Source organism: Chiloscyllium punctatum, chromosome 26 (genome assembly GCF_047496795.1).
Source record: "Chiloscyllium punctatum isolate Juve2018m chromosome 26, sChiPun1.3, whole genome shotgun sequence".
In the NCBI taxonomy this organism is placed as follows: Eukaryota; Metazoa; Chordata; class Chondrichthyes; order Orectolobiformes; family Hemiscylliidae; genus Chiloscyllium; species Chiloscyllium punctatum.
The window spans coordinates 47,907,460-47,921,612 of record NC_092764.1 but is presented as its reverse complement, the minus strand read 5'-3'; the positions used below and the strand labels follow the sequence as shown (position 1 = coordinate 47,921,612).

The following is a 14,153-nucleotide window of genomic DNA, read 5'->3' as shown; positions in this document are numbered from 1 at the left end:
AAAACCAAGTTGCCTATCATTGATAAGCCCACCTTCTTCCACATGTAAATAGATCCTATCCCTCAGTATCTTCTTCAGCAGCTTCCCTACCACTGACATCAGGCTCACTGGTCTATAATTACCTGGATTATCCCTGCTACCCCTCTTAAACAAGGGGACAACATTAGCAATTCTCCAGTTCTCCGGGATCTCACCTGTGTTCAAGGATGCTGCAAAGATATCTGTTAAGGCCCCAGCTATTTCCTCCCTCGCTTCTCTCAGTAACCTGAGGTATGTGTTTCTTTTTTAATTGACAGTGTTTCTTGGAGGACGGGCCAAAACTGGGAGTGTGAACGTGGGGAAATCAGAAGTGGGAGGTTCTGTGATGAAACTTTAAGGATTACACCCAAAACGAACTGATGACCCTGTTGTCTCTTTGGGAAACAATCTTCCATCTTAGCCTGGTCTGGCTGGCATGTAACCCCAAACTCTCAGTAATGTGTTTGTGTCTAAACTGCTCTGTGAGTGTCTTAGAAAGCCATTCAGTTCAAGGGTAGCCATTCAGTTCAAGGGATGGGCAAAAACATCTTTGCAGGAATCATTCATCCAAACACCTGCAGTCATTTTAGTCAGCAATTTTCATAGTACCCAGACTTATCTGCAAGGAGCTGTTTCCACCAGATGTCTAAATATAGCGATTTGAATAGAAACATAAATAAAATGGAAATCTGTTCTGCATATCCCTTCTATACAGACTAGGTCAGTCCCTGAACAAGGTGAATGGTTATGCTGCCATTTCAGACAGTTCTCTTGAGGAAGCATGATGGGTTTAGGTTTATATTTTCCTTGAGTGCGCCAGAATCAGCAAAGTTAGGATCACTGATTTGTTATTGCAGATTTACTGCCAACATAGTAATTCTTGCCACTTTCAGCATTGCTCCCATGGGCAATACGTGGATAGGCAAATGACAAAAGCAAAGAGAGAAAATAAAACGGTTAAGGGTTTGCTAACTACTCGCTAATGACTGTTCGAGCCAGGTGTTGAGAAACACATGCAGCTCTCCTTGGGGACAACAAATTTGGAAAGGTAGTTATTTCCATCCACTCATGCTTGTTGTCAATTTGTGAACAGCAGGGCATAATGTGCATATGAGAAAAGAATGACACACGTTTACATGTAGCACCTTGGAAACATTTCAAGGCAAAATGAATTACTAAATCAGACCATAGTGGAGGTGTTGTATGCAGTTTTCAGCTCCAGTAAAGGAAGGAAAAAATAAGGGCTGTACTATACCGATTCACTGGTGGGGATTAAAAATCCAAAAAAGAAAAAACAAATGCTAGGCCACCTGCCCAGGAGGGCCACAGAAGGCCCACTCTTTTTCAATAAACTGGCTCACTGCCATTTCATCAACTGGAAGCCTACTCGACTAAGCACGATCCTATGGGTATCATGTGAGTCACTCATACTTGGGGAAACCAAGTGGCAAGGATTTTGTAGTTTTGGGGCAAGATGTGAGCACAGGATATTAAAGGCCCACATTTTCCTGGTAGAGCTCAGAAGTACTTTTATTTTTTTTATTTAGTTCTCCATCCAATATGGCTGTTGCTCGCCAGGCCAGTAATTATAGCTCCCCCCTAATTGCCTTGAGAAGGTGATCGTGAGCTGCTGCCTTGTTGGACTGTTCCAGTTGATCGCCACAGTGCTACTAGAGTTGGAATTTCAGAATTTTGACCCAGCAACAGTGAGAACAGCAATATGTCTGTGGTTCCAAGTTATGATTATTGGTTTTTTTATGCAGGGAACTTCTAGATGGTCATATTCCCAACATTGCCTGTTCTCATCCTTCTTGGTGGGAGGTGTCATGAGGAGTTTGGTTAAATGCTGTTTTTTTTTAAACAAAAAGCCTTTGGAGGTTGCTCCATTTCAAAGTGTACATTGTTGCCATTGTGCATCAGTGGTGGGGGAGGACTGAATGTTTAAGGTCGTGGTTTCGGGTGCCAGGTGGGTTTGGTTTGTCCCAGATGGCATTGAACTACTTGTATTGTTGTAGCTGCATCATCCAGGAAAATGAAGAGTATTTCATAATACTCTTGACTCTACCTTGTACATGCAGGTAGAATTTGCAGATGATGCAAAACTAACCAGGAACAAGTGTTGAGTGAAGATGTAAAACATTTTGGACAAGCTTAGTGATTCAGCAAGAAAATGGCCGATGGAATGTAACGTGGAAAAGTGAGAGGTTATTTACTTTGGTACAAATAACAGATGTGAGAGTATTGCTAATGTGGTAAGAGATTGGAAAGTGTAGATGCACAAAAGGACCTGGGTGTCCTTGTTGATGAATCACTGAAGGCTAATACGTAGCTGCAGCAAGTTATTAGGAAAGCTAATGGAATGTTAGTCTTTATTGTGAGAGGATATGAGTATAGGAATAGTGATGGCTTGTTTCAATTGTGTAGGACTGGGTCTGGAGTACTGTGTGCAGTTTTTTGTCTCCTTATCTCTGGGAAAGTATTATTGACATGGAGGGAATGTAATGGAGGTTCACCAGACTGGCTCCAGGGTTGGCAGGACTGTTCTATGAAGAGACATTGGGCAAACTGGGCCTAGCTTCTCCGGAGTTTTGGAAATTAAGAAGTGATTTCATTGAAGTCAGCAAAGTACTTAAAGGGACAGACAGGGTAGATTTGGGTAAGAAGTTTCCCCTTGTTGGGGGAGTCCAAAACAAGGGGACGCAATGTTAAAATATTGGGATTCCATTTTAGGTGGAGATAAGGAGAATTTTTTTTTTAACTCTGGAGATGGTGAACTTTTGGAATTTTTTGCTCCAAAGGGCTGTGGAAGTTCAGTTATTTGAATGTATTTAATGAAGAGGTTGATGAATGTTTGACTATCAACAGCATAAATGGTAATGAAGTGTTCAATCAACCATTGAATGGTAGGACAGCTCAATGGACTGAACGGCCTACTTCTGATCCAGTTTCTCCCATTTAAGTTAAGTTATAGATGAGTTTTCTTTTCTCGGAGGATTGTTGGTTCATGGGATTCTTTTCCTTCGAGATCAGTGGAGGATAGATTATTGGATATTCACCCAGCTTTCCCATTAGTTTTTCTTTGACAAGGGGATGAAAGAGTTTGGGGGCAGGCAGGAAAGTAACATTGAGGCCACAATCTGATCGGCCACGGTCTTGTCAAAAGGAAAAATAGACATTTGGGACTGAATGGCCTATACTGCTCCCAATTCATGTATGTTCATGTGCGGCCCTGTTGACCCCACAGGAGAGATGTGCAACAACCACAGGCTAGGACTCTCTGAATCTGTATGTTGAATCATCATATATGAGCCACTGTGACAAACCTGAGGCATGATGGGTGACCAGGTCAATTGAATTTACATTTGGTTCCTGACAGCTTTCTGCCACCTGACCATGTACAGAGAGTTCGCTGCCACAATGAGAATCATGAGGAACCTGGAGCAATCCATTTGTCTTCTGAAGCAATTGTTCCCACCTGAACCATTCGGGGCCAGTTTTCCAGCCCTCATTGGATGATGTCTCCAAATACTTGGTGATCTCATGCATCCTCAGGCTCACTGTCATTAGGGTGTAGGGAAGAAGTGTCCTGGATTGCTACTGTTTGGACTGACCGTGCATGATGAGCTACTTCACGCAAACTGTGCTTTCTCTAAATTCATGTCACCACGTTACCATTGCTTCAAATTTATCACCTTTCCCTCACTTTGCTATAGTTTATCAGAGTCACCTTTTGGCTTAATCCTGAATTCAAAAGTACCACAAAAAACCTTTCTATTCTAAGTCCTAATGAAAAACATTTCCAATAGCCTATTCAAAGCTGAACTATTCATCCTTGTGAATTTCCTCTGTGCATGTCTTCCACATGCCTTTTACTGGACCTTGTGTTACTATGCAGTGCTACCCTTTTGGCTACAGCATTGCTAATGAAAAGCTAATGACTCGTGGGGGAAGATAATACTTGGCCCTACAGGACAACATTGAATGGTCCTTCTCCAGTAGGAATGGCTCCAGTCTACACCAGTTCAGTGAAGACGACAACAGTCCATGCCAAAGGCACAGGTAGACTTGCAGTATGAACACTGGCATCCTGAGTCAATAAGACACATCGTTGAAGCAGAGAACAAGATGAAAACTTGTCGATGGCATCTAATTCATTCCCTTTTTGCTTACAGCGCCACTGGACTTGGAATCAGTTCAGAGAAAAATGTTAATACCGTATTTTCCTTCTAGCTTGATTATTGAAATAACTGAATATCTCAGTTTAGGTACGTGCTGATTGGTCAGTTCTTCATAGGTGCGATTTATGAATTAAAGCAACATGACACCACCAAATGGATTCATGCAGCACCTACCAACTTGATGGATATTCTGTAATATTAGCACCCTCTGACTTCACACAGAAAAAGAATAATATGTCAACTAGTGCCTGAGTATTTGAGGTGTACTGATTCATAATTTTGTGAGATTTGTGTTAACATCTGAGCTGAAGAGCACTGGGACATTTAGGGTCATAGTCATAGAGATGTACAGCGTGGAAACAGACCCTTCGGTCCAACCTGTCCATGCCGACCAGATATTCCAACCCTATCTAGTCCTACCTGCCAGTACCCGGCCCATATCGCTCTAAACCCTTCCTATTCATATACCCATCCAAATGCCTCTTAAATGTTGCAATTGTACCAGGCTCCACCACATCCTCTGGCAGCTCATTCCATACACTTACCACCCTCTGCGTGAAAAAGTTGCCCCTTAGGTCTCTTTTATATCTTTCCCCTCTCACCCTAAACGTATGCCCTCTACTGAGCTGAAGAAAGGGATTAGGAGAGCTAAGAGAGGTCATGAAATATCTTTTGGCAAGTAGGATCAAGGATAACCCCAAGGCCTTTTATGGCAATGTGAGAAACATGAGAATGATGAGAACGAGGGTAGGTCCGATCAAGGACAGTAGTGGGAGACTGTGTAATGAGTCGGAAGAGATAGGAGAGGTCTTGAATGAGTACTTTTCTTCAGTATTTACAAATGAGAGGGACCGTATTGTTGAAGAGGAGAGTATGAAACGGACTGGTAAGCTAGAGGAGATACTTGTTAGGAAGGAAGATGTGTTGGGCATTTTGAAAAACTTGAGGATAGACAAGTCCCCCTGGCTGGACGGGATATATCCTAGGATTATGTTGGAATCAAGAGAGGAAATTGTAGACCCGTTGGCAATGATCTTTTTGTCTTCACTGTCAACAGGGGTGGTGCCAGGGGACTGGAGACTGGCGACTGTTGTGCCCCTGTTCAAAAAAGGGAATAGGGATAACTCTGGGAATTACAGGCCAGTTAGTCGTTCCTCAGTGGTAGGCAAGTAATGGAAAGGGTACTGAGGGATAGGATTTATGAGTATCTGGAAAGACACTTCTTGATTAGGGACAGCCAGCATGGATTTGTGAGGGGTAGGTCTTGCCTTACAAGTCTTATTGAATTCTTTGAGGAGGTGACCAAGCATGTGGATGAGGGTAGAGCAGTGGATGTAGTGTACATGGATTTTAGTAAGGCTTTTGATAAGGTTCCCATGGTAGGATTATGCAGAAAGTCAGGAGGCATGGGATAGTGGGAAGTTTGGCCAGTTGGATAGAGAACTGGCTAACCGGTCGAAGTCAGAGAGTGGTGGTAGATGGTAAATATTCAGTCTGGAGCCCAGTTACAAGTGGAGTTCCGCAGGGATCAGTTCTGGGTCCTCTGCTGTTTGTAATTTTTATTAATGACTTGGAAGAGGGAGTTGAAGGGATAGTAAATTTGCAGATGATATGAAGATAGGTGGAGTAGTGGATAGTGAGGAGGGCTGTTGTCGGCTGCAAAGGGACTTAGATATGATGCAGAGCTAGGCTGAGGAGTGGCAGATGGAGTTCAACCCTGTCAAGGGTGAGGTTGTCCATTTTGGAAGGACAAATAAGAATGCGGAATACAGGGTTAACGGTAGAGTTCTTAGTAAGGTGGAGGAGCAGAGGGATCTTGGGGTCTATGTTCATAGCTCTCTTTGAAAGTTGCCACTTGGGTGGATAGAGCTTATAAGAAGGCCTATGGTGTATTAGCGTTCATTAGCAGAGGGATTGAATTCAAGAGTCGTGAGGTGATGTTGCAGCTGTGTAGGACCTTGGTAAGTCCACATTTGGAGTACTGTGTGCAGTTCTGGTCACCTCATTTTAGGAAAGATGTGGAAGCTTTAGAGAGGGTGCAGAGGAGATTTACCCGGATGTTGCCTGGAATGGAGAATAGGTCGTACGAGGATAGGATGAGAGTGCTAGGCCTTTTCTCATTGGAACGGCGAAGGATGAGGGGTGACTTGATAGAGGTTTATAAGATGATCAGGGGCATAGATAGAGTAGACAGTCAGAGCCTTTTTCCCCAGGTACAACAGAGTGTTACAAGGGGACATAAATTTAAGGTGAAGGGTGGAAGGTATAGGGAAGATGTCAGGGGTAAGTTCTTTGCCACTCCCACAGGCAGCGCATTCCATGCCCCCACCACTCTCTCTTGGTAGAGTCAGAATCATTGGTGACCTTTAAGCGGCAATTGGATAGGTACATGGATAGGTGCTTAAGCTAGGACAAATGTTCGGCACAACATCGTGGGCTGAAGGGCCTGTTCTGTGCTGTATTGTTCTATGTTCTACTTCTGGACTCCCCAACCCCAGGGAAAAACACTTTGTCTATTTATCCTATCCATGCCCCTCATAATTTTGTAAACCTGTATAAGGTCACCCCTCAGCCTCCAACGCTCCAGGGAAAACAGACCCACCCTGTTCAGCCTCTCCCTGTAGCTGAAATCCTCCAACCCTGGCAACATCCTTGTAAATCTTTTCTGAACCCTTTCAAGTTTCACAACATCTTTCCGATAGGAAGGAGACCAGAATTGCATGCAATATTCCAACAGTGGCCTAACCAATTTCTGCATAAAAACCAAAATCATAGACTAATTTTACAAAAATTCCAAAATGCTACTTTCTGACAGTAATTAGAACCATGATGTGGAGGTGCTGGTGTTGGACTGGGGTGTACAAAGTTGACAATTGCACAACACCAGGTTATGGCCCAAGTCTGTTTGAAAGCATAAGCTTTTAGAGCGCTGCTGTTTCGTCAGGTAGCTAGTAATTACAGTGACCCAGGTACAGTAATTTTCAGGCTACCATCAGGTAGGCACTACGCTTCTGCCCTGTGCCAGCTGCCTGCCCGAAGCCTGCAAATGATTCTGTCCTTGCACTTTGGCGCAGAACTGGTCTTAATGGATGGGTGAACTTGAGGCCTGTTTCAGTTCCTTTAGCGAATTGGGCTATTAGACTTCAGAGCTAGATCAGTTGATCTCTGCTAATACTTTGTAGCAGTAATATAGTACTAATGGATTTCCGTGCTGTGGAAGAAGCTATCCTTTGTCCAAGTTTACTATGGCAATAAATTGAATTAAATGTGCTGTTTTAGGTAGATGTTAAAATAATATAATTCTATAGAAGTGAAAATAGAAGATGTTCCACCAATATTCTTCCCTCTTAGGTTTGGACTTAAAGGCTTTCATGTGCCTAATGCCAAATGAGGCAGATGAAACATGTACTCCCTCTGTTAGCAGCAATTAAAATAGCTTTGACCATTCAACTTGTCACTATTTGTGGGTCGTGTTATACATCAACTTATCTGCACAATAGTAGCAATTCATTGTATGCAAGGAAGTTTGGCAATTCTGAGTAAGGCAATAAGGTTCTGCATAAATGGAAGTTAGTTTCTCTTGAGTGAATTAGTCCTTTAGCCTTAAATTTTAAAAAAAACTGTTTATTGGTTCCTCTTTTTTTTTAAGAAGTAAAATTCTTTCATAGAATACAATTTGTGGGTGGCACAGTGGCACAGTGGTTAGCACTGCTGCCTCACAGCGCCAGAGACCCGGGTTCAATTCCCATCTCGGGCAACTCTGTGTGGAGTTTGCACATTCTCCCCGTGTCTGCGTGGGTTTCCTCTGGGTGCTCCGGTTTCCTCCCACAATTGGCCATGCTAAATTGCCTGTAGTGTTAGGGGCAGCGGTAAATGTGGACTTGTTGGGCCGAAGGGCCTGTTTCCACACTGTAAGTAATCTGATCTAATCTAAGTAATCTAATCTAATCTAAACAATCTGTGAGCCATGTTTTTACTTCGTAATTTCACAGCAAGACAAAAATTGCCTGATGTTGAAAAATTGAACTACAAAGTCCGATGTCTTCCTTATTTACGCACTGATAAAGTTGTGACCTGATTCTTAAATTAAATTTTATGGGTTTGTTCATTAATTATTTCCTAGCTTTCAGGTTGCAATGGTTCCATATTACATGAAAGTCGGACTCCATGTTGGCAAAGTCCTGAAGGTGCTATCTTCCACCTTGCTGTTGCCAACACAAATGGGTTTCACTGTTTTGCTGCTTTGAAAGGTGGTCTCACAAACCAGCATGAAAGTTGTACATTGTATGGCCATCCAAAGAAATATCACTCATGGCAATTAATGTATGAGTCACGTCGAATTTAATGGTACATTACTCGAGGCAACACTTCAGCATCAGAGTAATTAAGTCATCATAAGCTGCTCATTAATAGCAGTGCCAAGGTCCAGTCCAAGTTCAATATGTTACGATTTTGTTTTTTTCCACCATTATATTTCTGGTTTTCATCTCCAGTATTGCCAATACATAAATAACGTGAAAGTTAAATATCCTGTGTTAATTTAATAGTAAATCTGTCCTTATGATCTACACATTGTCAATTTAAGTCAATGTCCTCATTGAGAATGCATTTGTGTTGAAGTGCTGACGAGATTATAGAGAAAAACTGAGTTGTGCTGTCGCACTAAATGACAATTGAATCAAATTGAAATGCATTGTAATGCAACAATTTTAGTACTTTGTCACTGTGCTTTATAAATAGAAATAAATTTAAACTGCAGAATAAATGATTGTGACCAAGTATAAAAGAAATGTGAATACATTTAAATCATTATCTAACCTGCAGTATTTTTAAACATTTTGAATGAATCTTTAATACGCACAATAAAGCACTGAGTTTAAGTCTGTATGCAAAATAGTGCAACCTACTAAGGATTTTTTTCTAAGACAGCCGACAGTTTATTGAAAGACATTTGGTTTCAAGTCATTTTCTTTCTATTCCAGTTTGCAGGGAACAATAACTATATGAACATGGCAGATCCAAGTCATGCTTTTTCAACGAGTAATGAGGTAAGTACTTGGATTATTCGCTGTTACGTGATCTCTTTTAATATCCAGCGTTTCGCTGGACTAAAATTGGCAGAATCTGGGACCATTTTACAGTTGGAAAATGGGCATTAAATGTTCCAACTTGATATGCCATGTTTGTGTGGGTGTGCTTATTCTACACTGGAACTGTATACAAGTGTTAGGTGCATTTCCTGTCCAAGGTTCACTTCTGATTTCCTGGACCTTTCCCACAGATCAGCACTGGTTTTAACTGCAACATATATACGAGCAATATGGTAGCTTTTCTCATGCTAAATCAATCAAACCAGTAGTCCTTTTAAAGACTTGCTAAAAATAATTACAGAAATGTATTATTTTTAAACATTCATCTGAATGTGAAATGAGGAGGAGCAGAAATGATCTTCAGGCCACCCACTCAGTCAGCTCAAAGGCAGTATTCATGCTGACTGACCTTTGTCCTCTTTAGGCTTTATGTTCTTCATTCTGAATTCTGACAGTGTTCCCATTGTGTGTTGTGTACCTTGCCGACGTGTGGCTCTCACCAGCACTTTGTATGGTCATTGATGGATTCAGGTGTAATTCAATAAGCCAAACTGGATGGAGGTGTATTATCCAGAATGTCGCTGCACCATTCTCCTGTATATGTTTAGCTGAGTTTGCATGTTTGTCTCCTGTCGCACAGCAGCCCAGCACCGGCATCTCCAAAAGCATTATAGATTACTTACAGTGTGGAAACAGGCCCTTCGGCCCAACAAGTCCACACTGCCCCGCCGAAGCGTAACCCACCCATACCCCTACATCTACATTTACCCCTTACCTAACACTATGGGCAATTTAGCATGGCCAATTCACCTGGCCTGCACATCTTTGGACTGTGGGAGGAAACCGGAGCACCCGGAGGAAACCCACGCAGACACAGGGAGAATGTGCAAACTCCACACAGTCAGTCGCCTGAGGCGGGAATTGAACCCGGGTCTCAGGCGCTGTGAGGCAGCAGTGCTAACCACTGTGCCACCGTGCCGCCCACGATTATAATTGATATTGTTCTGAGATTTTGCCTTCAGCAAAATTAGTACTAATCATTCGAAGAAAATGCCATTATCTGATAGCATGTAGAACATTACAGCACAGTACAGGCCCTTTGGCCCTTGATGTTGCGCTGACCCGTGGAACCAATATGAAGCCCATCTAGCCAACACAATTCCATTTTCATCCATATGTTAATCCAATGACAATTTAAGTGCCTTTAAAGTTAGTGAGTCTACTACTGTTGCAGGTAGGGCATTCCACACCCCTACTCCTCTCTGAGTAAAGAAATTGCTTCTGACATCTGTCCCATATCTATTACCTCTCAATTTAAAGCTATATTCTGTCATGCTAGCCATCACTGTCTGAGGAAAATGGCTCTCACTGTCCACCCTCTCTAATCCTTTGATTATCTTATAGGTCCCAATTAAGTCACCTCTCAACCTTCTCTCTAACAAAAACTGCCTCAAGTCTTCTAAGAAACCATTAATTAAAAACAAAATCCTTGTTACCTTCACGGTGACAATTGTCACAAGTAGCTTGAAGTACATATTTAGCCGCGCTATTCTGGCACCAACTGGTTTAAATTAATTATTAAACTAGGTTTTAGTAGGTAGGCAGAATTTATACCTCCAGTGTTTTGAGTTGAAATTGTTCTGTTAAGTTCGAAAAATACAAGATAAACGTATCTGCTAATGGATATAGATAAGATCAATGAACAGGCAGAATTTGGCAGATAGAGTATAATGTGGAAATATGTAAGATTGGAAGAATAGAGAAACAGAATATGATTTAAGTGGAGAGGGACTGGGGAATGCTCCAGTAGAGGTGGATCTGGAGGCCCCTGTAACTGAGTCACAATTTAGTTTGTACATGTGGCAAGTAATTAGGAAGGGAAATGGAGTGTTTGTTTTTAGTGCAAAGGAAATGGAGCATACAAATAAGGAAATATGTGGCAACTTGATGCAACCACACCTTGAGTGCTGTGTGTAGTGTTGGTCTCCTTACTTAAGGAAGAATATACATGTATTGGAAGCACTTCAGCGGGGATTCATGGGATGAAGGGATTAGCTTATGAGAGAAAGTTGGACAGGTTTTTGACTTGTATTCATTGGCATATAGAAGAAGAGGTGGAGTCTGTTTGGAAGTCAATTTGTACACAAGAGCCCAATTGCAGAACAATGGAAAACAGCTATTTATAAAAAAATTTAGCTTTTAAAAATTAAAATAATGTACCTTCATAAGTACGAGTGCTCATAAGTCAGACATTCATAAATCAGGGACCCCAGACGAGAAAAAGATTGACGCTTTTTTCTGAAAGAAGAGGATGAAGGGTGACCTAAAAAAGTTTTTTTAAAAATTATGAAAAGCTAAAATCAGATACAGAAAGAATGTCTCCTCTCGTGAGGAACAACTAGAGGCCACAAAGCTAAGATAGTCACCAAGAAATCCAGTTGGGAATTCAGTCTGAGCTGAGCTCTGTACCATCAGCTTGAAATTTTAAGTGTAAAAGTGAGTTCAATCGCTGGGCCACTAGACCCAACAACACTAATTCCTCTCTGCTACCCAATCCTCTCCCCATTCCCTCACCCTTTCTGCTCGCAGGCAGTCATATACAAACATCGACACATCTCGGCAGGTTCACAGGAAACATTCTATTTAGCCCCTGATGATGGCCTTCATTTGTTCGTGAAAACCTGAAATTCACCCTGGGTGAGGCAAGTCTGGAGGTAACAAAAGGCAATGATAAGGTTTTCAGCCATTCATGTGCTTAGACAGGGGTAGAGATCCAGATGTAGAAGTAGGCAGCCTGGGTGAGGACAGGTAAAACTTGAAAACAAATGTGATTGTTAGACACCCAATTGAAACAAAGATTGAGTTCATGATTTTCAATGGAGGGAGCAGTCAACAATCCATGGAGGCTATATTTTTTTTAATTTGAAAAGGAATAGCATGAAACAGCTCTTAGATAAAGGTGCAAATTAAAGATGTGAAAACTGTGCAAAGATCATATCAAAATCATCGACAAAATTAGTAACTTACTTTCATCACTGAACACAGAAGAAACAGGAGGCCATTTGGGCCATGAACCCTGCTCTACAATTTAAAAGATCATGACTGATCTGTTTGCACCTAAATCTTGACTACTTGCCTGTGACAACAACTCCCCTACAATGCTCAACTCCCTCGTCAATCCAAAATCAGTTTAGGTCAGCTTTGAATATTCATTGACTAGGTCCTGCTACTCTCTACGGAAGACCAACAGCCCTGTGAGACAATAAATTTCTCCTCATCAGTATTGGAAATGGTCACTTCCTTCTTTTTGAAACTATGTCCCTTTGTTCGAGATTCTTGAGTAGATCAGAAGCTATGAATCCTGTCTGCCCAAATGTCTTTCCACAAGATATAAGTCAAGGATGTCATGGAATACTCCCCACTTGCTTGAATGAGTGCAATTTCAAATACATTCAAGAATTATGAAACCCTCTAGGACAAAGGAGCTCACTTGACTCGTACCATCTCCACAAGCATCCGACTCCTCCACCATTGACACACAGTAGCAGCGGTGTGTACCATCTACAAAGTGCGCTACAGAAATTCACGAAGCTTCTTAGACTGCACTTAGAAAAGTACACTTGAGTAGAACAAGGCAACCAAGTTTTATGAAAGGGAAATGTATTCGAGTTCTTCCACACTGTAGGGAATCTCGTCTAAAGAATCCAATCTTTCAAAAAATTCTCTTTAAAGTGCCACACAAAGCTTAGTAAGCAAGATAAGGCCCCTGGAGTTAGGTGCAAAATATTAGAATGGACGGTAAGACCTGCGGAGCAGAATTAGGTCATTTGGCCTATCGAGTCTGCTCCATTATTTGATGGTGCTGCTATGTTTTCCAAACCCATTCTCATGCCTTCTCCCCATAACATTTGATTCCCTCACTAATCAAGAGCCTATCTTTATTGCACTCAATGACTTAGCCTCCACAATGGATTTCACAGATTTAGCACTGTCTGGCTGTTGTATTCTAGCCCTCTCAAAATGCACAGTGGCTCAGTGGTTAGTACTGCTGCCTCAATGCCAAGGACCCAGGATCAATTTCAGCTTCTGACAACTCTGTGTGGAGTTTGCACATTTTCCCTGTGTCTGTAAGGGTTTCCTCTGGGTGCTCAGGCTTCCTCCCTCAGTCCAAAGATGTGCTGATTAGGTGGATTGGCCATGCTAAATTGCCCAAAGTGTCCAGAGATGTGTAGGCTAGGTGGATTAGCAATGCAAAACTGTCCCTCCAGTTATCTTTGATTAAGTTTGCAGATGACACACAGTACTTTCAATTCCTTTGTCCAAATTATTGATGTGTGACGTCTACAATTGTCCCAACACTAACCCCTGCAGAACTCCACTAGTTGCCAGCTGGCATGCTGAAAAAGACCCCTTTATTCCTACTTTCTGCCCTCTGCCAGGCAGCCAATCCTCTTTCCATGCCAGTATATTACCCCTAACACCATGGTCTCTTATCTTGTTTAGCAACCTCCTGTGTGGCACCTTCTCAAAAGCCTTCTAAAAATCCAAATCTGTAAAGTCCACTGGATTCTCCTTTGTCTAACTTGTCCTTTACCTCCTCAAAGAACTCTAACAGATTTGTCAAGCAGGACCTCCCCTTGATGAAGCCGTGCTGACATAGCCCTACTTTACCATGCACTTCCAAGTACCCACCCTTAAAATGAATTCTCAAATCTTACCAACGACTGGGGTCAGGCTAACTTGCCCATAGCTTCCTGTCTTCTGTCTTCCTTCATAAACAGCAGTCTAACATTAGCCGTTTTCCAGTCCTCTGGGACTCTTCTTGACTCCAGTGATTCCTGAAAGAATACCCCCAGTGTCTTCACAA

The 14,153-nt window shown here is 42.0% G+C and overlaps 1 protein-coding gene across 2 annotated transcripts in view; it reads left to right on the top strand.

Moving 5' to 3' along the window:
* The window catches only part of tox3 (TOX high mobility group box family member 3), a 113,920-nt gene that overhangs the window by 50,151 nt on the left and 49,616 nt on the right, over positions 1-14,153 (top strand). For both annotated transcript variants that reach the window (XM_072547348.1, XM_072547346.1), the window contains exon 2: positions 9,179-9,244. In XM_072547348.1, coding sequence (XP_072403449.1) covers positions 9,179-9,244 — 66 coding nt within the window. The remainder of the gene's footprint in view (positions 1-9,178; positions 9,245-14,153) is intronic.